The sequence below is a fragment of the Cydia amplana genome, chromosome 1 (genome assembly GCF_948474715.1).
Source record: "Cydia amplana chromosome 1, ilCydAmpl1.1, whole genome shotgun sequence".
Lineage (NCBI taxonomy): Eukaryota > Metazoa > Arthropoda > Insecta > Lepidoptera > Tortricidae > Cydia > Cydia amplana.
Window position 1 is genome coordinate 22931667 of NC_086069.1, and position 25833 is coordinate 22957499.

The window sequence follows — 25833 nt, forward strand, 5'->3', positions numbered from 1 at the left end:
ATCTAAAGATTCATGTTGTTATCGAGTAAAAATGTTGTATTCTTTTTCAATGCATACATTTAAAACCTAATTTCATTTCGAGGAAGATCCCATCGATCGTCGATTTAAATGTGATCATTCTACGTGTGTGAATACACCGCATATCCCAAGACGTATCCGTGATTTAGAGTCGCGTGCCGTAGGTCGAATAGCTAGGTTTATCGCATCGCATAGTGATGTTTGTACGGCTCCGACCCCATCCCATCAGTTCGGCGCGACAGCCGACTCAGTCCACCATAGTGCGTCGCGAGCGCTGGTTCGACCACCACGTCGCACTGCCGAAACCCCACCGCGCGACCTGTGCAAACAGATACTCCATAGTGAATGTCATATAACGATTCGTCTAGTGTATTCCGCCTGTAAAAACATTTCGTAAGTAAACCATGAGGATTTCCTAACTCGGTGCTTATAATATGTTGTCCTGTACGTCAGGTTGACATTCGGCATTTCTAAATTTTGTTTATGCCGGCTCCAAGGCTAGGTAAACAACGATGGTGTCATAGGTACCGTAAAACGAGGTGACTTTAGGAAATTTTGGGGATACTTTGATAGTTTTAAAACTGCCACTAAATTATCATTATTCATTATTTTCTCGAACTGTTCGTGTAACAAGTTAGATTATTATACATACTTGTTTACCTACTACTAAAAAATCCGAATAAAAATATGTAACGGCTGAAAAACTGAAATATCGAAGTCGCCCCTGCATTTGAAAGTCACCCCGGTTTACGGTACTTACGTCATAATACGAAGATACTTCCTATTTTATTGATATTATATGTTGCAAATACCGAGTAAATTAGGTGTTTATTTTACTAACTAGGTTATTTTCGAAGCTTTTCCCTTAAAATGTAAGATTAGTGTAAAATTATAAGAGTCTCTGAGCATGTTTCATTTTAGTAGGTAGGCAACCTACCTAAACGTAAAACAAGGTATCTACCTAGGTTATAACTACATTTTTTTGTGCCATACCTATATTATTTTAGCACCTCAACTTACTAGAGTCAAAGCAAGCCAAGTTGGCAGCGATTTTGATAGCCCAGACGTTGCATGTGTTATTTTAAACGTCAAGCTTCTATTAAATGATAACGTTTACTTAACACTTGCACCGTCTAGGCAATCAAAATCACTTGCTAACTTATCTTGGTCTGACTCTACCTACTTTAATGTAAAACCACCACTAAGGCTTCTCTTATGGATTCTAGCATGTTGGTCAGTAGAAGTTTAGACTGCAATGGAGTCTTCTCGAATATTGTTTCGTGAAGATTTTACCAATGTATGATTTTACAAATGTGCATTTGACTATATTCGGGCCATCAAACAATATTTTTTATAAAATAAACTTTAATAGATGCCTACATGCTCCTTACGACCGCTGATCAGATTTCATTGAAACAATTTTCGCTGTAATATTTCTGTCAGTGGATGTAAATAATATAATGTAGACGGTTTCTGTACAAAGTCCGTAGTCATGTGATGTCATTTAAAATGGAGCATCAACAGATTTCAATTAGACGAGATTGAGATGCGTTTCGAAATAAATTGGTCGCAGTGTCATATTTTGCGTCACCAGAGGGCCCATAGATAGGTTATACTGATACTTGGGGAGCACAAAAAATACTTCCATATTTATTTCTGTGCCTACGAAGAAATCTGTTATTTTTGATTAATTTTCTTATTCCATCCATCTTTGTCACACTCGTTGTTAAACATAAGCTCGTATCTTTCTCTTTCGGTGTGCCGGAGCTCGTTAGCACGTGCACATTTCTCGCTTGTCCAGCCGCGACTAAAGGCAACTTGTCCAATTTGTCACAAGGTAAGCGCTTCAATTTTGGAACGCCTATAACCTATCTTGAGTTATAAATCATTGCCAATGGGGCAATATTCGGCATTTAATAGGTGACATCACCATGATAACGTTGATGTTGGTTTTATGTTTGTTGGAACTGTTAGTTGCTGAAATATTTGTAAAGAAGAATGTAAACATTGTAAAATGTACGAGTTTACTGTTTACATTATTCAGACCAGCTCCTATGTAAGTATTTAGGCGGCATATGTTCAGATTGGAGGAACAAACTATGTAGTGTAAGGCCCTGTGGTAAGGCCTGAGTGGGCGCTCGAAGCGGAGCGTTCGGCGGGGCGTGCAGCGTGGCGTCGAGCTCCCAAGGGATTTGAGCAGCGTGCACTAAGGCCGCTACTATACGTTTTCATTTGTTTAACATGCACGCCGCACGCCCCGCCCCGCTGCTCGCCCAACTCGAGCGTCCACTCAGGCCTTACATTTCACGGAGTAGTAAAAGACTATCACCACCGCTACAACCACACTTGGACAATTCTCCGTGAAATATACTTACCTAATACGACACCTGCTATGTTTTGGAGCGGGTCACTCCCCACCTCACGTAATGCAAAAAAAATGGATAGGTGGTGGTTACGTTTTTTTAGGCCAATAATATTTTACGGATCGCAAATATGGCACATTGGATATAATTTATAATAAGTAGCTGATATTTTTTATGTTATGGTATTATATTCTAGTATTATACATATATATGTAGGTATATATCGATCAAGGTTCAAGATATTGCATAAAAATGTGGTCTGTCACTTCAAGCAATTTACAAAAAGTGATAGGTATGTCAGTAAAAAAATAAATGGTACAAGTCCTCGTATCAAATCCATACTATTTAATATTATAAATGCGAAAGTGTGTCTGTCTGTATGTCTGTTACCTCTTCAAGCTTAAACCGCTGAACCGATTTAGTTGAAATTTGGTAGTTTGAGTCCCGCCCGGGGAAGGATATAGGGTAGTTTTTATCCCAAAAATCACCCTTTAAGGGGGTGAAAAGGGGGGTGGCAGTTTGTATGGGGAATCGTTAAAAAGCAGATTGGGTAAAAATAAGCTACCCAAATTACTTATTCCACGCAGACAAAGTCGCGGGCAAAAGCTAGTAACACCATAAAGTCAAACGGAGCGGTCGGCTCTAAATCGTATAGCGTAAACAAAACTCCGTAAAAATTTGATGATGGCGTGCCACTGACGAACTCAATTACTTTTATGACATTTATGTGGAAATTCTCCGCATTTGGAATTCATGGTTTTCTTTCAAGGGCACCGAAAGATATGATAGAGCAGCGGTCGGCAACCTTTTAGCAGCCAAGGGCCACATAGTAGTTAACGAAGTTGACGCGGGCCGCACTGTGTTAATATTTATGACTTTATCAGACATTGTCGTTTGTCAATATTACATACAAAATAGCCAGGGAGGCTCGCGGGCCGCAACTGACAGGTTCACTAGCCGCATGCGGCCCGCGGGCCGGGGGTTGCCGAACGCTGTGATAGAGCATTGATGAATGATAGAGCATTGTTCAGTAATTATTCGTCATGAAACAAATTACTAATTATTCATAAAATAGCAAATTTATTTTTCTTGTTTCCAAATATGTTTAGGTACATATTTACAAGCTCAATAGTTAGTAATATTATTTATAAAGAAATGCTTGCGTTAAAAATCATGTATCCTTAATGTAGAGTCCAGACGAGCTGGGCAAATCGACCGATTTGATCAGGAAAATAATTGGCGCCTATCTCATCTAGCGTCCACACGTACACAATTTAATCACCAATTTGCATTCCATAGATACTAACTTCGAAAATTGGCATTTTTGTGTCCGCGCCTGCTGATTTGATCGGGGAAAAAAATTGGCGTTTGCGTCCGCACGGCCTGTTTCGATCGGACAATTTCATCAGATTGGCGAAAAATTGTCTCGTCTGGACTCCACTTAAAAATTACCCTTGCGTTGCCACAATTTATGTCGTCCACACAAAATACCGATGTTTTATCATAAATCAGAATTCATCGTTATTTATCATCGTGGACAAAAATGTGTAGCGCTGAGTGCATTCCTATTCCTCCAGTTAAATCATTAGCAGAGTTAGTGGTTTAAATCATTTGCGCATTAGCGTATCGCACCAAACACCCAGTCTGTTTTGGGACCAGGAACAACTCGCTACACAGTAGTACAATTGAGTACTCCTGCACAAACCAGCTTCAGAGCGGGCTAAACTGGTATCCTGAATTAGATATAGTTAACTATCAACACAAAAAAAAATTGGCCAAGCCTGAGTCACGACTAGTGATGTGCCGTTACCGGTAAAATACCCGAGGTGGGGATATTCCCAGTAACGCTACCGGTAAGATTCCCAAGAATCAGTAATTTACGGTAATATTCAAATTAAGTTAATGTAAACATAAGTTGATTTACATTAAATCATTACTTGTGAACAAATGCATACGAAGTGCAAAAAATCAACATAGGTTTACTTTTCTAGTAAATTCCCAATACTACTTGGAATATTCCCAATGTTACTCGATAATTTTCCCAATATTACTAGGAAGTATTCCCCTTGTCTGGGCATAGTCAAAACTATAGTCCGTCAACCAAATCTTGTCAGTAGCAATGTAAAGCAAACTAAAGTAGGGCAACACTCAAAGAGCAGTATTGCGCTAAGAAAAGCAGCAATGTACATCGAACCAACTGATTTTTTTTTCCGCTGAGCGCGCCCTGCGTACGTCAATTCAAATTGTCACTCGCGGTTTATTGAAAAAAATTGAAACATGGACGGACAATTTAAAAGCGATGTTAAAACAATGTTAATCAAAATGATGAACAAATTTGAAGATATCAAAAACAACTCCCTATCGTAGTGCTTATATTCTCTTTGTTCCCTAAGTCCCTTGTCTTCTAAGTTTACTAAAATAAAATCATATCAAAATGCAGATAATTAGATAGTGCATATATTTGTTATTTACAATATAATATGCCACTTGTTAATGTAAATTAGTGTACTGTTCTGGATAAATATGACATACCTGTGTAATTTTTTTGATTGGTATATATTGTACAATATACATATTAAAAATAAAACAACTGATATTTGGGTGTTTATTTAATTTAAAGGTAAATAAGATAAGGGTCACTTTTCGACTTGGTTGCGTTGTACACGTACATAAACCGCCATAGGTAAGTATTGTCTGAAAAGATACTACCTACTACGAACGCCTTATATTGGGCAAGATTTAATCCTGCAACAAACATGTATGGATTAGGTAGATATTGCGAAAGAACGGCGATATAATCAAGGCTCTTAATACTGTTTAAAAGGTTTACCTTTGTAAATAGTCACAACTGATTGCTGAAAATATTAGACATGTGGGCCTATGGACGGTTTCCAGGACACAATTTATGGTCTTGTTAGATAGATTTAGGCATACGTTTTAATTTTATTTATGCCTTTTAACCCTAAAACAAAAAAACTGAACATAATCTTAAAAGTTCGAAAGAGTTCTTCCAGTACTTGTCATAACCGCAATTTTTAGTAATGTTTACCATCAACGAGCATGATTGTACATTGTAGGCCCCTTAGCTTTGCTTATTCTTATTTAATGTATTGGTATTTAATGGTGACAGCAGAAATATCTCTTGAAACAGAAACGATTCAGAATGAAAACAAATAAGGTGACGGCTGTCATTCACGATTCCACATTCCACAGATAAAACACAGATGACACGCGTTTTGGAATTATTTGAACACAGTGTTGCTAACCCGCGATTTTTCAAATTTGCCGCCTTTTACTACTGACAAGATTTGGTTGACGGACTTTAGTTACCCATTGAATAATACCAGCATTTAAGTAAAAATAAAACGAAAATGTAAAAATCATATTGATAAAAGTAATAATAATAATTACAGTTTTATTATGAGTAGGTACAGTACAATGACATTGTTTTTTATATGTAAAGTGGTTAATTTTTACAGCTTAATATAAAAATATTTATAAATAAAGTCCGTCAACCAAATCTTGTCAGTAGTAAAAGGCGGCAAATTTGAAAAATCGCGGGTTAGCAACACTGTGTTCAAATAATTCCAAATCGCGTGTCATCTGTGTTTTATCTGTGGAATGTGGATCGTGAATGACAGCCGTCACCTTATTTGTTTTCATTTGGTTTTCATTCTGAATCGTTTCTGTTTCAAGAGATATTTCTGCTGTCACCATTAAATACTAGCTAAGGGGCCTACAATGTACAATCATGCTCATTGATGGTAAACATTACTAAAAATTGAGGTTATGACAAGTATTGGAAGAACTCTTTCGAACTTTCATAATCATAATCATTTAATCGCAATCCATGGTATTACAGGTGTTAACTTAGATTAGGTACAGCATGGACCCTTTTAAGATTATGTTCAGTTTTTTTGTTTTAGGGTTAAAAGGCATAAATAAAATTAAAACGTATGCCTAAATCTATCCAACAAGACCATAAATTGTGTCCTGGAAACCGTCCATAGGCCCACATGTCTAATATTTTCAGCAATCAGTTGTGACTATTTACAAAGGTAAACCTTTTAAACAGTATTAAGAGCCTTCCTTCTTAATCCATACATGTTTGTTGCAGGATTAAATCTTGCCCAATATAAGGCGTTCGTAGTAGGTAGTATCTTTTCAGACAATACTTACCTATGGCGGTTTATGTACGTGTACAACGCAACCAAGTCGAAAAGTGACCCTTATCTTATTTACCTTTAAATTAAATAAACACCCAAATATCAGTTGTTTTATTTTTAATATGTATATTGTACAATATATACCAATCAAAAAAATTACACAGGTATGTCATATTCATCCAGAACAGTACACTAATTTACATTAACAAGTGGCATATTATATTGTAAATAACAAATATATACACTATCTAATTATCTGCATTTTGATATGATTTTATTTTAGTAAACTTAGAAGACATAGATAGGGAACAAAGAGAATATAAGCACTACGATAGGGAGTTGTTTTTGATATCTTCAAATTTATTCATCATTTTGATTAACATTGTTTTAACATCGCTTTTAAATTGTCCGTCCATGTTTCAATTTTTTTCAATAAACCGCGAGTGACAATTTGAATTGACGTACGCAGGGCGCGCTCAGCGGAAAAAAAATCTGTTGGTTCGATGTACATTGCTGCTTTTCTTAGCGCAATACTGCTCTTTGAGTGTTGCCCTACTTTAGTTTGCTTTACATTGCTACTGACAAGATTTGGTTGACGGACTATATGAATCAAGAAATGTTCAATTCAAGTGACACGTTTTATATAATTTTACATAGGTATCACAGATTTTTTTTAAACATATTATTTATAAGGACAATTAACTTAAAAATAAATCGTTTAATCAACAAAATCAGTCACATTTTAATTATGAGAAGTATAAATTGTCAAATATTTTTCGTATATTCGTAAAATTACATATGTAAAAAAACGGCAATTCCTTATGGCATCAAGTCCGCCTTTTGTACTACATACAAGGTTTTTTTTCTTTTGTGCAATAAAGATTAAATAAATAAATATATCATGTATTTTGGTATATGCCACAAATTTGCACAAACACATCATTAACTAATGATTAACTTGATACACCCCATATATATTATGATTTATAACATATATAGTTTAGTTAGCCATACAGGTATAATCACTTTGCATTGCACGATTCGCGTATTGTCAGTACGGGGTACAACATAATACTATACATTGCTTCGCAACCCCGCTAAGATTGAGTGAAAGAGATAGCTGATGCTACGAGTGAAAGAGACGTAAAGATAATTGAACCATTTCTACATGTTTCAAATTAAATTAATACAATTATAACGTAAGCGTTCAAGTACGAGTATATTACCCGCTTTTGGGAATATTCCCAAATGGGAAAATACCGGTAATGGTATTTTACTCTCGGCACATCACTAGTCAGGTCTCCGGAGAGATAAGTGCTCCGTACCATCGTACGTATCTTTATGACGGGTAAATTTTAGGCATTTGCCTGGCTAGAAGTAGCCGCCCGCAAATCAAAACCTGTGAAGGGCACTTCTTATTGGTCAAAATAAAGTGCATTTTGATAACTTTTTTTATATTTTTACCGTTTACATATTTTACTCTATAGCATCTTCTGTCGTTCTTCTATCGTCCAGTCACTACCAATTTATAGTTAATTTAGTCCAATAGGGAGTATAGGGTATATGACTAGAGTCAGACCAATAAAAGTCTGCAGCGGATTTGATAGCCCACGCAGTGCAAGTGTTATTTTAAACGTCAAACTTGTATGAAATTATGACGTATAAATAACACTTGCACTGCGTGGGCTATCAAATCCGCTGCAGACTTTTATTGGTCCGACTCTATTAGTCCAATGAGTTTCTTTTTTCGAACTGTCAAAACGATTTTGCTACTATGGAATTTATATGAAACACTAGCATGTGACGTCCCAATCAAATTACCTACTCTTTAAAGTTTTATAGGTACGGGTTTTAAAATAGAAATTGTGTCTAAAAATAACTGCTGTCTACGTTTCTCTATTAAACTTCTTGTGCTTTATTTCATGCATGGTGTAAAATAATGTATTTTAAATACAGCCAAGTACCCTAATAATTGCGACTTGCAGCGATTGTAATGGGATTTTTGCATGTGTCAATTATACTTAATACTTAGATGACAATAAAGTTCATTTTAAATGACACAGCCACAATTCCACGCGTGTATAAAAGGATAATAGGTAGTGGGGACTTTAAGGTATATAGTCCCTACTGAAAAATACCTATTATCCTTATACAGTAGAATCCGCTTTTAATGACATCGAAGGGAACTGACAAACACGTTATATACTAAGCGGAAGTCATATAATTATAAAGCATAGTTGTACAACTTCTTATTTTTGTTAAGTTTTCCAAATTAATCTCAAATTCCTTTGTGAGAGATGAGTTTTATTAAACTTTTAACAAATATCAACTTGTCACCGAGAATCAAAACTAAAATAGGTACCTTACACGCCACGAACGCACCAAACGTCCTCGCAGGGCAAGACGTGGTGACCGCCACGAAAACCAGCGAAGGTGTCAGTATAACCGGACATAATTTCATGGAAATAGTATTTTTAGGTCATAGTAAGCGGTTTGTCACTCTAAGCGAAGTCATCTTATCCGAATTTGTCACAAAGAGTTTTATATGAAAACCAAACTTCGCACAGTAATTACGTTACGTCATAGTAAGCGGTTGGTCAGTATAAGATAAGCGGAGTCATAATAAACGGATTCTACTGTACATACATCTTGGAGGCTCAAGGCAAAGTCAGACAGCTGCAATTGTTGCTCATGAGCGAAGTCATCTTATCCGAATTTGTCACAAAGAGTTTTATATGAAAACCAAACTTCGCACAGTAATTACGTCATAGTAAGCGGTTGGTCAGTATAAGCATAGAGAAATATAGTAAGACAAGAGTGCTCACTCCATACATCAGTTCAGACTATTAATTTCAGTGTCCACATCTAGCATCGGGTAGCGGAACTATCAGTACTGCTACTTGACAATAGATGTAGCACCGACCGGAAAGTCTTAACTCAACAGCATAAGACTTTCCGGTCGGTGCTACATCTATTGTCAAGTAGCAGTACTGATAGTTCCGCTACTCGATGCTAGATGCTAATAGTCTTTTTGGTACTAAAACTGATGTATGGAGTGAGCACTATGTATTTTTTCCTCTATGGTATAAGCGGGGTCATAATAAACGGATTCTACTGTACATACATCTTGGAGGCTCAAGGCAAAGTCAGACAGCTGCAATTGTTGCTCGTGGATTTTTCGTTTTTATATTTCCTTAATAATATAATTTCGCTAATAATTAATCTAACTGTATTCTATATTCTATAAGTCATTGATTGACTGACCGATAACGCATTGCCGCATTAAATATGCCAATTATATTTTATTGCCAACAGGAGTGGTCATTTCTCCATACAAACGTACTCGACTGTTTCCTCCGTGGGTTTTGAAGCTAGAGCAATATTTTTTTCAACACTGATTAATATTATCAATATCTGTGTCGGACCGTTTTACTTTTTTGATATTTTTGTTTTTTTAAGGCGTTAGAGCCCTTCAAAAATGGCCAAAATTGCCTAATTGACTATGCCGCAATGAGAGGCGTGGTATTCAAATTCAAAACTGATATCAATTAGCCAAAAAAAGCAAAACGGTCCGACAAAGATAATTTCATAACCATTTAGATCTCAAAATTTCGTCACATAGGGTTAAGTTTTGGGGGAGAAAATAGTCGATTACGAAACCTCGTTTTTTGAGATTTTTATGCAGGGTTTTTCGCCTTGTCCTTATCGCACTAGTTTTAGGAGCCGCTTCCATTAGCGAGACGGGTATGTTTACCTAAAATATTTAAATCTCAGCTCCCGTATCCTCTTATATAGGTATTAGAAAAAACACTCAGCATGCAAAATTTATAAAGAGCGCAAATTAGCAGACCTTGACGACTCCGTACCTACCGCCGTATTGTTTTAAAATGATGTCACGAGCACAGCAAGCGGGCGGCGGGCTACCAACTGTGTGCACATTACTTACATTCTGCTTCATTTTGGTTAGGAACTATTTTAAAACCTTTGTAATCAAAGTATGTTCCTGATGTTATGAACTGTTCAACACCGAAAGATGTTTCCAAATAAGTTTATTAATTAAATATATTCCACGACTCTTCTCTTTCCGAACATACTTTATATCTAAGATTACCTACTTACTAGTCTGTCATTTAAAACTTTTTCTCAACAAACTAATATATCGATAAACTGGCACATTTCATCTGGTATTTTCTTAATGACACATTTAGAATACAAAAGTTGGCTAGTAATAATTATGTTTTCCCGGATATTTTTATTAGTTAGATATAGTTTTAGTTCTAGTTTTAGTTTTTAGTTTTATCAGGCCTCACTGAAAATCAGCGTCACGTTGTGGGTCCTAAGGACTCACTTCGTGACACTAAGCTGAGTGGAGACCTTTTAGCACAAAGTATTTTTTTTCTGTTCGTCCTAATGAATTTTTGTTATTATATTTTGTTAATTTTTATGCTCATTTGTTAATTTCTTGTGCTAATAAATATAACTTACTTACTACAGCTATAAATGTTTGAACTTTGAGGCGGAAAACATCATTCATTAGGTATTGAGTTATTGCGATGACAACTTTGAGTTAATCATTTTAAATTTCAAATTTAATTGATACATATACAGGGTGCTTCCTGTAACAGAAGCAATAAGTGAAACTAAAGGCTGTACTCCTCAAACTGACAAACATTTGTTCAGCAACTTTTAAAAATTATGAATCCTTTATAGACTTCCTCTTTTTCATACAAAATAAATATTGCCTTCAATGTACGCTGACATCAGTGTGTTTGACGTTGCTTGTCACGCTTTACACATAACAAAATTTGCAATACATTGCGTCTCAGAATAAACTTAAAAGTGTAATAAAAATCAAAACATGAGTTATTTTCAAAAGTTGCTGAACAAATGTTAGTCAGTTTGGGGAGCACAGCCTACAGTTTAATTAATTGCTCCTGTTACAGAAAACACCCTGTATACGGCCCGCTGCAAAAACATTCAGTTAGATATTTTGGATCTTCACTTCGTTTTTACTTTGAAGGCCATCATATCATAAGCATATAATTGTTTGCGTTAAAAATATTGTTAGTGTCTTTTGGATCCAACTTGAACCAATGAGTTTCTAAGATATTTTGTAGGTATTATCATTTTATTTTTATTTATTTTATCGGCAAAGACACCTAGTCGGAAAAAATCAAAAAGTTACTTTAAACACAGTGATGTACCTACCAACTTATTTAAAAAATCTCAGGAAGCTGGTATGAGTGGCATAGTTTTGATTAAAGTTAAAAAATATCACAAGAAGTGCTTTAGAAATTTGTGATTAAGTATTACTCAACTAAGTATTTTCCCGTCGGCCTTGTGGCGATTGGTCGAATATCGCAAGATTTCTCTTGATACTGTTTTCTACTATGACCATTAGGTCAATGACAGTAATTTATTCAGTACATTCATATTGAGGCCACCGATGTTAGCATCATAAAATATTATGGCAATGATAAATGCAATACAATTAAAACATAACATAGGACATGCTAACACGGAAAGCATATATCTGCAGCGATTGTTTTAAACAACAATTTTCAGGCCAACTTTTAAAGAAGCATTCATATTTTGAAACTTTTGTATTAAATATTAACAAGTAAATATTTTATAACAAATCGAAAATATCGTAGGTAATTTAAATAACCAGTAGGTAGTTGATGTCGCATTATTTTCAGTTTTCAATTCCCAATGTAGCCCATGTAGGGTCATAGTTATTGCCCCTATTGGCCACTCTTAACAATAAGACTTCTACGGCCTTGTTGTTTTCTGCCTTGGAGTGGCCAATAACTATAGCAGTCACCCTATTAATTTAAAAATATTTTTTTTATATTTAATTACTATAGTTATAGATTTTAATTACGTTTTTAGGTTAGCTGGCAAAATACTACTATGGTACTTACTTTTTTAGCGCGTTAAGTAAATTAAACAGGATAAATGAACATTAACTATTACAGAGCTACCTAACTAACTAATTACGTGTTTTGTTTTTTTACTCCATTATTAGTAATAAGTACCTTATGCCTTATGCACAATTTTATGGTAAATTACATTGGTTAAGTATCATCATCATCATCATCATCATATCAGCCTTTTATCGCCCACCCCACTGCTGAGCATAGGCCTCTCTTCGAATACGCCACTTATCCCGGTCCTGAGGCAATCTCATCCAGAAGTTTGTTAAGTGCCTACTTTCTAAAGATAAACAATTGCCTTATAACATTTTTAGAACATTTGAATCTTTCAAACCATAATGCATACAACGACAACCCGAAGTTTAAAAGTGGGGTAGCACGTGAAAGTTATATGAAAAAGGAAATTAGGAAGTTCTTGTGTATACAACACGAGTGATAAACATAATGTCGCCAATGTTTTTCTTAATCAGACGCGTTTTGTTCTTAAAAATCGCGCTAGTTACATTATATACTGGCGGTATGAATATAACAAACTAACCTAACCTCCGTTATATAACGAGTGCAGAATCTTACAATGTCACATGCGTACAACACAATTTCTGTTATGAAATTTCAAGAAATAGGTAACATACAACTAAATATATCCTTGTTTTCTCTTTTAAATCACAATAGGTAGTTAAAAAGAGATTTATTGCCTAGATATCAAATTAATCATTGACTCACACTCACTCACTAGCAGATGTTGGCTGAAGTGTTTTATGACCCAAGAGATGGCGTGAAGATAATGAATAGTGAAGTGTTCAAACAAATTATACAGAATTAACCCGAAATGGCTGATGATGTCATGTATTACGTAATTTCTTCCTCTTATAATTTTGCTTCAGATGTGTACAGTAAGTATTAAACATGTACTATACGTGTGAATTTAGTGTACCATACGTAATTTGTTATTATCAAACCATGATTAGTATGAGATTGAGTACTTACATCGCTTTTGAATAATAATGTGTTCAGATCACAGAACATATTAAAGAGGTTAGAATGGCTATCGCGCACAGTTAGTATCGGAACCGGTGTCGCCGCTCGTTCCTCTCCACATTTACTAACACCGCGTAACGGTAGTAAAAACTAGCTAGCGCCTTGTGTGCGTGGTGAATGGATACGCCTCCTTTAAACAGATTTGACGTCTGGCTTCTTAATCTGAACGTTATTGTGGCGCAAAAAGGCATGTTTACTTCATTTTCGGTCAGCGCGGGCGAGTAGCATGCGACCGTTTGCTCAAAACCCCGCGGCGACACGTAGGTACCTTGGTCGCATCGCCATTCTACTGTGGTTCAGATCAATGAAAACAGTTAATTCTAAAAGCACAGGAAATAATTAAAACATAATATTGTTGAGAAATATCGTCCTGGAAAACCAATCGCCCATAATAACATTCTCGTATAATATTTTAACACAATTCATATTTTATAAAAATATTATACCTACCTCCTACCTATATGAAAGGTAGGTATAATAAGTATTATAACGCGAAAAATGTGTGTCAGGTTTGTTTTATAAATAAAACAAATGACACATTATTTTGCTTTGCGATAAGATTGATTAAGAAGAAGAGTTGAAATACGTAGTGACTGTTTATGGTGAATCATGTTTTCTAAATCGATTATCTATAAATATCTACATTATCTGCACTTAAAGAGATAGAATTCTATGAGTTATGAATATTGTACATTAAACAAAACGTCATGGATAAATACAAGCACTCTTGCACTAACTATTTTTTTCCGAAATATTTAAAAGTAAATTAACTATATGTACTTATTTACAATAAATAACAAAATAAAGTCATCTTAAAAAAACAGTTTTAAATAAATTGCGATATGCCGCATCCATCCGATCACACATCAATGCACTCGTAGACATGTTATCAACGACCAGCCAAAACAACTCAATTCACACTGTACTGCTTAGCAACTAAAAATTACCCACTAATATCTAGATAATTATTTTATAGGTTTAGATTAAGTTATAGTTTGTCAAAGGACTGTCTCATTTCAAACATAGACAGCGAGAATCATACTATATTTGTCTTACACTAGTACTAGCACCCAAAAGAAAAGGATGAGTATAGTTTTCCTGGTTCTTACTGAGTAACAAATTGGTTTGACCAACTATAATAACCTTATCGTTAAATACTGCACGCTAAAACTAACTTAATATGTATATTTCTCATGTAAGCGAATTTATTGTAATTCTTTTGAGAATAAAGATTTATTTGAACTGAAATTGTACTTGTCGCAAGGCACCGGAGATGTTAGCAGTATTTCTTCGCTGGTATGTTAGACTGACAGGTTAGGCCAATTCGAGGTTTAGTTATTCGATCTGTTTCCAATATGATACTGATATGTCAGTGTCAAAAGCGACATTTATTAAACCGAAAACGTCGCTTTTGAAACCGACATATCTGTATCATATCGGAAACAGATCGAATAACTAAAACTTGAATTGGCCTATTATGCGAGGAAGGAAAATCCTTCGGTCTTTTCTGGCGTCTCTGAATCTCTTGAACCACGACGCTGAATACAATAAGTATTCGCTGCTGCATGGAACGACTGATTTTCCATCTGTTAGTAACATGTATCGGTAAATATCTGTCACCATCAAAATATAAGTAGGTACCTACTTACCTAAGTGCGGGTGACATGCATAGGTATATACAGGCTGGCCCATTTAGATCGGTCAGTATGGGAAAATCTGAAACTATAAGACATACGACGATCTCTTCTTAGGAACCATGTCATCGATTTTAGTAACAAGAAAAACTGCATTCATACATTAAAAAAAAATGTGTACTCAGCTCGGGAATCGAACCCGGACGTTTAAAAAAAAAAATATCTAAAATTATTTCTATTTAGATATCGATTGTGTAGGTCTTAAGCAGTAAATGTTACTATGAAACATGATGTCTGAAATGAATAAAATGCATTGTATTCATATCCTTTAATTTATTTTAGTATGTTTTCGAAATGGCCACCATTTTTTTCAATACATTTTACATAAAAAAAATTTAAATGTATGAATGCAGTTTTTCTTGTTACTAAAATCGATGACATGGTTCCTAAGAAGAGATCGTCGTATGTCTTATAGTTTCAGATTTTCCCATACTGACCGATCTAAATGGGCCACCCTGTATATTAATAAGATAAGATGTTTTATGGTTGAAGTTGAAATGGCCTCCAGCTAACTAAAATTAACCATGACCAGGGATTAGTAAATATTTAAGACGGACAACCTCCATACAACACCGCGTTCCTCGCGTGCTCTGTTTACTATTTTTTTATTTAAGCTTTATACACATGTAGTTTATGTAGTACTTCTAAACGTAAAATCAGATTTTCATGGCCGCTGTCATAGGCACAAAAGTACAATTAAGGCAAAATAAAATCATTTTAGGCATATTGTTGACACCATTTATTTAGTTTTAGGATTTTTAAACCTTTCCTAAGGGCTCAATATGCTTTATTTATGCTTTAAATATAATTTTGTTACTATAACTGGTCAGGCAACACACATTTTAAGTTTTGAAAATATACATGCAGTAGGATGGCAATTTTTATGTGCCAGTAAATAAATTGTAAAAATAATATTCAAGTCATCTAAAATATTGGCGATTTACTCGGCGTTGTATGGGAGCTGTCAGTCTTCTTTATTTACTAGACTCTGCCATGTCTAAAGGTCGACTAATATTTGTGCGGAATAGTGAATGCTCGGTAATACTGTTTTGTAATCTGTGATTTCGTCTCCCGTCAAGTCCCCGACCATTTTAAATTTATAGAATTACACGACAGCACACTTAATTTTCTTAGGCATGTACTAAAATAGACATGTTTATCAAATTCCGTTCATCCGTTTTATTGTTTTTTTTTTATAAATTGTTATTTGTATGATGTTATTGATTTTTTTTAACAATATATTTACACGGCATTACAGACAAGCCAATACACCGAGAAATTAAACATTGCAAAATACACAGTATACAAAAACTTGAAACATATAACAATAAATATAGGTGACATTAAATATAAGTGCTGGACAGCCTGTCATCCATCAACTCGCAGAACCTTGGACATTCACGGCACACAGCCGCATCTCCAAGCAAACAAGTCACATTCAGGTGCCGATGTCAGGAGCGCATTGAGCAGTGTCAGCGCACGATACTTAGACTTATAATAATCACAAAATCGAAAAAGTCACCTACCCCTATAGCTATGGTTAATGTACAATAAAATGTGTAAAAATATTTTTCCTAACATTAATATTCAGAGAGGAAAATTGGAACTACGTTTGTATGGAGAAGCGGTCGTACCCTATTTGAATCGAATCGTTTCGATACCAACATTCGCTTTAGACTTGTAAAATTGTGACTTGTACCCAGGGATCGGATACCGGTATTTTTTGTATGGGAACGGAAACGGTATTTTTTCGTTCTTTGCTAATTACTTCATTTCTAATTGGGCAATCTAATAATACGAAGTCGTAACCTAAAAACACAACTGAGTCTTACATTTCGAGTATAAAATAATTCGAAAAATATGGTTATTTCTATGTTTTTGCAAAAAACCGGTTCCGATCCCTGCTTGTACCTACAATGATGTAGAAGTTGTCTCGCGAGATAATGATTTCAGTGGCTTCAGTGCAAACAAGTTACGCAGTGTAGTTACGTAATGGATAGTAAGAGTTCCTATTTACGGACCTGAATATATAACATATGAATTCCTTTCGCTACCGCAATTAATGTAAAGCGGAGTTCAGACGGGATGATCAAATCGGCCGATTTGATCAAAAAATAAATTGGCTCGATCTCCAAATTAATCACCAATTTCAGTTTTATGGCGATATTGGAGCGTTCTAAATTAAAAAAATGTGCCCCAAAGGCGAATACTGGAGGCACAAATCGGTATTCTTGCGTCCGCGCCTCCATTTTATCGGTAATATTGGTCATAATCGGCGATTGAAATCAGCGAGCCAAATTGGCGTTTACGTCCGAACGTCCTGATTTGAACGGACAATTTCATCAGATTGGCGAAAAATCGTTCTCGTCTGGACACGCCTTTAGACTCATAATTAAACATACTTTGCATGGGGTCTTTCGATCCCATCTCGCGGAGATCGTGTTAAAGCACTATAATATGTTATCAAGCACCTACATAATGTCTAGCTATAATTTTACGACTGCAACTGTGATAAGAATTAATACAATAGCATTACCTTGAGAACCAGATTGCGTATAAATATTGACTTTTCCAGCAAAATTGTATTAAAGCTTACACGTGACCGAAGTAAAATGATTGTAGCTTGAGATATAAGTGTTACAGGATGTTTTTGTTATGACTGGCCATACTCTGAAGGAATAATGTTAATCATACAAAAAAAAATGGGGCACAATCCCGAAATTACAAAAATAAAGCTGTTCCTTTGAAAACCTCGACATACCTAATAATTATGATTCCCCGAAATGTAAGGTATTTTTTTTTTAATTTTGCATATTCGGGGTACGGCAGTAAAAAAATATTCAGTATGACCTACCCAGTTTTCATCCCTCAGACTATGAGCAGATACAACAAAATCAGTCTTTGTATTTTTTATCACAATAGCTATTTGTGATATTTGACCCTGGGACCAAGGTGAAAAAAATTAACTGTGCATATTGAGTTATAACCTTATAACCCAAGTTGAATTAAATTGTTATAATAACACTTCGTTTTTTTCGAAATGTTTACTGTTTGTTTTATGTAAACATAACATTAAATTTATCAACACCATGATATCTTTTAGATAGCGCTGAATGCTCGATTGTTATGTTATATCATATGAGATAAGTATGTTATGTCTACTCGATAACATTCCCATACACATAAGCTCGTCTGGCTCACCGTTTGACCACGTTGTAGGGTGAATTTCAACAGGTCCAAAATTTACCTAATTTTGGTGGGATTTTTTATTTTTGTAGTTTGTGTCTAAATTATGTATCGATAATACGTAACTATAGTCACAATCGATATTGTGTAATGTAATGTAATGGCTTTTCATTATACATAGTAGTTTTAGAGATATTATGATTTTAATAATTTGGTTGCCACCAAAATTAGATTTACTGGCCACCATCCCTATTATAGTCTGTATCTTTAGGTATTTCAATAAAAGTAAACGAAATCTACCCTGAAATGGCTCCTTAAGCCAGATGAGGGTAGATGAAAACATTATATGATCAAATAATGTAGGTTAAAGTCAGTGCAATTACAAAAAGTGAAATTTTGTTTCATTGTAAAGCATGAACCTATACGGACAGAGTTTCGCTTACAACACAACTGTGATTCCAACATCCACCAGTTTCATAGTATTTACGCGTGACACACACACATTGACAGCCCACATCCACCAGTTTGCCGTCAGACGAATCGAAACGTCATTGAAGTAAACATGTCGAAGAAAAATATAAAATATGCCGGCATGCGTAGTTAAATCCTGCTAGAATTGTACCGATCGAAAGAAAAAAGTCACGGAATAACTTTTCATACTTAAGTTTATCAATTAGTACGTAAAATCACGATAATTTGTTGTTTATAAATTATCAAACTGCAAAACAGGAGTGTGACCAGTAACATGAATAGGGTAATTTCCCGAAAGTAGGGTAATTGATACCCTTCTTATTAAATCATTATGTATTAAGAGATCATTTAGGTAAATGGTTAAATTATTGATTGTGCATTTCAAACTAGGTCGGTATGGTAATTTCCCGATACTAAGGAGATTAGACGCTTACATGCATGTTTGATAGTTAACGTTTGTTTGTTATGTATTATTTTTTTTTATGTTGAAAACCAGATATGTTTCAAGTTAAATGTATAAATTAAAAAAACATGACGAACTGATTTCATTACGATGCTAAATATCATTAGGTATTGAAAATAATGTTTGCACAAAGTAATTGTGCAATATTGCGCATTTTCAAGACCTATAAAATCAGATACGTACACACCTTTTTTATTGTCTAACGTAAAACTGTCCTAATTTTTTTATTTGAAAACAAGGACGATATTAAAAATAATTGTTTCACCATTAGGGGAGAATTTGTGTTACATGGTAACACTCGTCTACACGCACACATTCAAACCGTCCGCCATTGCAGTGTCACAGTCTGGCTTAGGTGACAGTCCGTCCGTAATATTCTAGGTCCATGTTGTAAAGTATTTATTTTTTACTGGTAATCAATGCACTTAGTCATTAATGTTGTGAATACAAAATATAAATATATGACAGCAAGTACAAAATTACTTAGTTATGGCTCATAAGTATAAATTTTGGTGGCATTAAGTAATTTTGGTGGTTTTCAAATTACCACCAAAACCACCAAAATTGATGCACCAAAATTAGAACCATTGCATAAAAGTATATTTAAAAGTAAACCGTATCACTCACTTCAGTTTCAATATATTTTTAAAAAGAAACTATAAACATGCTTTAAATACAGTTCACACAAAAAGAACTACTTTTCGGTCATTAGTTAGATACACCACCAAAATTGCATTAAAAAGTATTTGAATACACCAAAATTAGATACTTGTCGCATTTGCTGGACAGATCTAGCGTCATACGACTCATCATCATCGCTCAGTGCCGGAGCAGAACTGGATTAACAGGTTACTACACGTTTGTTAGCCTTGTTGCTTTTCGTTCGACCATAAAAATCATTTTCAATATTTACCACCAAAATTTACTATTTTACCAGGACAACTATTAATGCTTAGTTAAGAGTATCAATTCATGTACTAAATTTCACTTTTATTTTCTTATAATATACGTAGACTAATAACGAGTAAAAGTTTGTGAAGTTTTAGTTAAATCAATGGATGTTATGGTTCTACTGGTTCTACTATAGAAATCATTCAAGAAAAATGGATTCGGGACACTACACCAAAATTAGAATTGCGGCGAAAAATTTTTTTTTCATAAATAACAATAACTTTTATAACATTTTGCGATTTGGCTTAAGATAATAATTTGTGTAAGGTTTTCAGAAAAAAAATACCATTGTGAAACAATTAGTCCACACTGTCATTATCAGCTCCGCCGCAAAAAAAAAATTCGTTGAGATAATCACCCTGTAGGGTAACTTCCTAGCAATGGGGTATTTTATTTACGGCTACAGAAAATCGAAGGTCTGTATAATAATGAAGGCTGCTGAGCAGTTCCACTGGCAGGGTCGCCAGTGGAACTGCTCAGCAGCCTTCATGGCGACCCTGCCAGGATCGCCATGAGGTGGGACCGCTATCGGAGAGAGGGTGGTTTACAATTGATGACCAACCGTTGCGTGTATCACTCATAAACCACCCTCTCTCCGATAGCGGTTCCACCTCATTTTTTGAGTTAACCATGCGACGCGCATGCATTTCTCATATAAATGAGAAACACCAATATTGTAACCAATCAGACCACTGGTGGGCCTGGTTATCTCAATCCTAGATAACGCGTCTGCAGCTACGTTATCCCTTCCTTTCAGGTATTCTACCGTGAAATCATATTCTTCTAGGCATAATCGAAATCACATATCTCTTTTATGTGTATATGCCATACAATAAAGAAATAATGACCAAGTCCACCGGTAGCCGAGGCCGGAAAAATATTGATTAAAATAATTTGATTTGAACCCTAGGTGTACCTATACCTCTACAAGTTTTATCTACGAGTATTCTGTTATCTTTGCTCTATTAGCACAGGTGTTCTCACTATAATAATTTTAATGACTAGTTCTAGTTTTGTTTTTATTAATTCGAAGAGTCCTCGACACGTTATCCATGGGAACGGATCTCAACACTCGGTTCTCGAAAATGGAAATCAAGCCTCTCACGAACACGCGTAGTGATTAAAATGTGCGTAAACCCCCAAAAATTATTATAATGTGTGACTCACGAGAGTTAAATGGTGTTCCGTTTATCTTATTCCTGATAAGTTTATCAGGCATTGTTTGCAGATAAGGATACTATGAGTATTTTAGGAGTAAGATAAACGGGACACCTGTGTTAACCGGAAATGAATGGGGCAACGTATCGTGTAGTGTGACTAGTGTGGTGGGCGCGGCTGGAGGAATGATTCATGCCGCGTCTAAGAAGTGGTTCACCTGTTACCTTAGTCACTTTCCCCCTTATTCATACAACTTTACAAGCCTCAATTTTATCGTTTAATTTATGTTTTACCCCTTTCTTATATATACATAAATCGCGCCTTATTCATATATATATGAATAACTCAATTTATGTTAACTAATCACTTTATATCAGCTATGCTATATATAGCTACAGAGGTTCCCAGCTATGTTGCGCGACGCCCCGTTTATATTTTCAAGCACTACATACAAATCTAACTATGTATCGTTCCATTATTGGAACTACATACAGTAGAGTCCGTAATGGTTTACAGGTTAAAATAGCTTCACAAGTTCCTAATTTGGCAATTCTATTATCAATAGGCAATTAAATATTCACAACACAAGCCTTATTGTGATCACTGTGGGACTTAGGTAGTCAATTTGTGTAATGTCCCATTTATTTATTTATATATTATTTTCACAACATAACTTCAGAATTTGGCAAGTTTATGTCTTAAATCTCATCTGTGGCATAAAAAATATACTAATATATGCAAAAAAACTGCTTTGTATAGGATATCCAAAAGTTTTCCGTTATCAAGGAAACAAACGTAATATCAACATTCATCATTTTTTGTATTATGTAATGGGTCTATTGCCTGAATAAATAATCATTCATTCATTAAACGTAAATATTTTTAGAGCTTGTGCACATGACATTTAAGATGTACTCGTAATAATAACTCCTAGCAATTAGGAACATGCGTGTATGTTGACCTCACCGGCATAAGAATAGGGATGATGAAACATGTTGAATTTTATAACAAAATCTGTTAAAATAGATAGCAAACGAGCAATTTATCACAATAATGTGGATATTAAAATAAAATATTGAACAATTACAAAAATACACGACCTGCAAGCTTCAAAATTTAAGTTTTTTTTGTAACTTCGAAAAACGATAAAAGTAAGGGTACCTACCATTCGATTCCTTATATTTCATCAAAAAAAAATATTGTATAGCAACTATATACATAAACGCAATATATCACCGACAAAAACGCAAATTTCTTGTTTTGTCCATACCACAAGATGGGCTCCCAGAGACCTTGACGTCACGTTCCCTTATCGTTTTGTTTAGGGCGTTTCGCGAGTGAAGTGCGACTGTTGGCCTTTGACTACAATTTCTGACTTTTGTGTTACTTTAATGCAATAGGTCCCATATAGACATTTGATCCTAAAAACAAACCCGATCGATTGATACCATAAATGAAAATTAGTCATGTAGCCTATTAAGACCTTTATAAACTGACGCTCAGTTCTTTAGATAGATTAGCAAATAATTTAGGATTTTAATGTCAGTAATAAGAATCTTTATATATTGGTGTACTTATTTACTCTATTTCTTTTAATTTCAGAATGGCGCCCGCGCAAAAGAACGTCGACGCCGACGTGTGCGACAGCGACCTGCCTTCCCAAATCAAAATGAGGCTTATGGCTATGGACAGTAAGAGCCAAAACCGAGAAGTACATTGTGATAACAATAATTCCGTGGACAATATTAGTGAGAAAGTGAACGTAGATACAGGGTTCGACTTACAAAAATACGAGGCTATGGAGTTCAAATCAAAGTTTAGATGGCCTGATCTGACAGTGCAAGTGTTGTTGCATTTAGTTTCTATTTATGGACTGTACCTGATAGTTACATTTAAAGTGAAATTCTTAACAACGATTTTTGGTAAGTGTTGTATGATAAAAGTTTACATTTTATAATATTCGGAAAGTTGAAGCAAGAAAAGTTGAAAGTGACACTTTAAGCCATGGGTCGAAGAGTGGTGTACGAGTACGCGAGTATTAATATCACAAAGAAAAATATTTCCTCGTGACATTAGCACAAGATGAACATGATCATTATTCGCCCTCACCGAGAACAATTTTATTTATTAGGTAAACTATTACCTAATAAATAAAATTGTTCTCGGCGAGGGCGAATATATGCAATGCAATTTCCAGGAAGATATAAAAGAACTATCTTTTATATCTTCCTGGAAATTGCTTCATCAAAAAGTTAATGTTAATAGTTAAATTTAACTAAGTATGTATTTTATTTGGGGACCTACTTTTCCCCTCCTCGACCTTGTAAGGAGAAAGAGAAATCCATCTAGGGTTATTCTTTTTACTTTTAGAGGCCACAAATAGGTAACGTATGTCAGACAAAATTTCTTCAGTTTACCTAAGCACCAATGCGCATTGAGGTCAGATAAACTCTAAATTCAAATAACTTGTCTACGGCTGCCGTACTTAGATATCATGTAATTAAAGGAAACATTTTTTTAAAGGCTTCTTTCAACAGCGACAAATAAAAGTTCCAAAATCACACTTTAAATTACATGGATATGGAACTTTAATAAAGATGGAAATTATATGGAAAACTGAAGTGTCGGACGCCTTGGCCCCGAAACGGACCGTTTTAGCGGGAGTTTCCGCCAATAAATTCCAAATTCAGACTGGTGGTTCAATCGCAATCGCAGCTGTCATGCGTGGTGGACCACCGATGGCGGCGGTAGCTGTGACGCCTGTGACACTCGCCCATTCTCTCAGCTTCTATACAGCTAATCTAAACAGTGTATATATTTTTGCAGCATTCCTGACAATATACACATCAGGCTTCGGCATCACAGCGGGCGTGCACCGACTGTGGTCACACCGAGCGTACCAAGCCCGTACGCCGCTACGGGTGCTACTGGCGCTGCTCTTTACCATCACCGGACAGGTATGGAGTATATCTGCCATAAGATTGCGAACCTCGAAAACAAACATTGTTAGTATCATAGTATGTATAATGAATAACTACTCTTAGTCAAACTATTAGGGCTTGGTTTCCTGTTGATACCTAATACTGCGTGAAGCATCACGTAACTGTTTAGGGGTGTTGCTGTTTTCCCAATCAATTTGATGAGTGCACGCAATTAAACAAAAACCAAAGGTACCTAATAGTATAGGTATACTACCTAACAGTCAGACTTATTCGCAAGCCGCCATGAAGCCCCGTCTCTGACAAATCACGGCAAGGATTGCTCACCTACGTGAAAATCAAATGAGCAAAATTCTTATTTCCTTTGATGAATATTTTACTAGAATCAACAGTGAAAACTCTTTAATAAAATTACAAGTTTTAAATCGTAATAAGTTTCAAGCCCATATTAAGCATTTAATTTATGAATGCTTAGCTCAACGCTCAACATACAATATAACTAGAAGATTGTATGTACATTCAGCATAACTATTAAACTATTAGCTTCGTACCCCTGCATAAAATTTGTACATTTACATTCAGGGGTGCTAAGGTAATAGTTCTGACTGCACAATGAGTTTATTTTATACCTACATATAAAAATGTAATATGATATGAGTCATGGCTACCCTCGACGTTCGTTGACCTTTAGTTGTTTTGTGTTTAAGTACCTAAATGTGAAACAAGTCGGTTGCATGTCCTCTGGCTATAAGTGCCAGTCTAGTGGGAGCACCCAGCTGTGTTTTATGGCAAGCAGGGTTTTAATTAAAAAGTTATGTTTCTGGCTAAATTCTATTTATGCGAATACTGAAACTGGCGCGATCCTGGGCTAATTAACACCTGAACCTGAAACTTTTAGAGAGCTATTCAATGATTCCAAGATATAATTATCGTAGTAGTTATTAATTTTTTGCTGTGTATGTGGAGAAAATAATGTCTTGATTTAATTATATTTTGTTAACCCGAGCATAATAACTATCTGGTGGACTCTGGACATTTTACAGAACCGATATCATAGGCCCAAAAAACACAGATCTGCACCCGTGGCTAAAAATGGTGCTTGCTCATGGTGCGAGTCGCTCGTAATGAATCCAATGAACTTTTATAGGTACATACTCGTATGGTTAATGATACGACTAAATTGGTTCGATACTTACAATATTATGCATTATTACAATATAATATTCGACTTAAATAGCATTAATATTGTAGGCCTACAATATTAATGCTATTTAAGTCGAATGCTATTATGTTCAATGTTACATATCGTCGTTCGTGTAGGTCGCAGGGTGACAGTACCTAAATGCTAAAGCATTCTTGGTGTACCTAACCTATATAATTATGGTGGTGTACTATACTATCTTATAATACATTTGTGATAATTATTTCGAAATAAGTAGGTAGGTATATC

The 25833-nt window shown here is 35.2% G+C and overlaps 1 protein-coding gene across 1 annotated transcript in view; it reads left to right on the forward strand.

Annotated features, from left to right (window-relative positions):
- The first annotated feature begins 242 nt into the window (after positions 1 to 242).
- Positions 243 to 25833, forward strand: part of LOC134651598 (acyl-CoA Delta-9 desaturase) — a 31096-nt gene continuing 5505 nt past the window's right edge. Inside the window, exons 1-3 of the mRNA XM_063506702.1 lie at positions 243 to 411; positions 23047 to 23366; positions 24271 to 24401. Coding sequence (XP_063362772.1) covers positions 23048 to 23366; positions 24271 to 24401 — 450 coding nt within the window. The 5' untranslated portion in view covers positions 243 to 411; position 23047. The remainder of the gene's footprint in view (positions 412 to 23046; positions 23367 to 24270; positions 24402 to 25833) is intronic.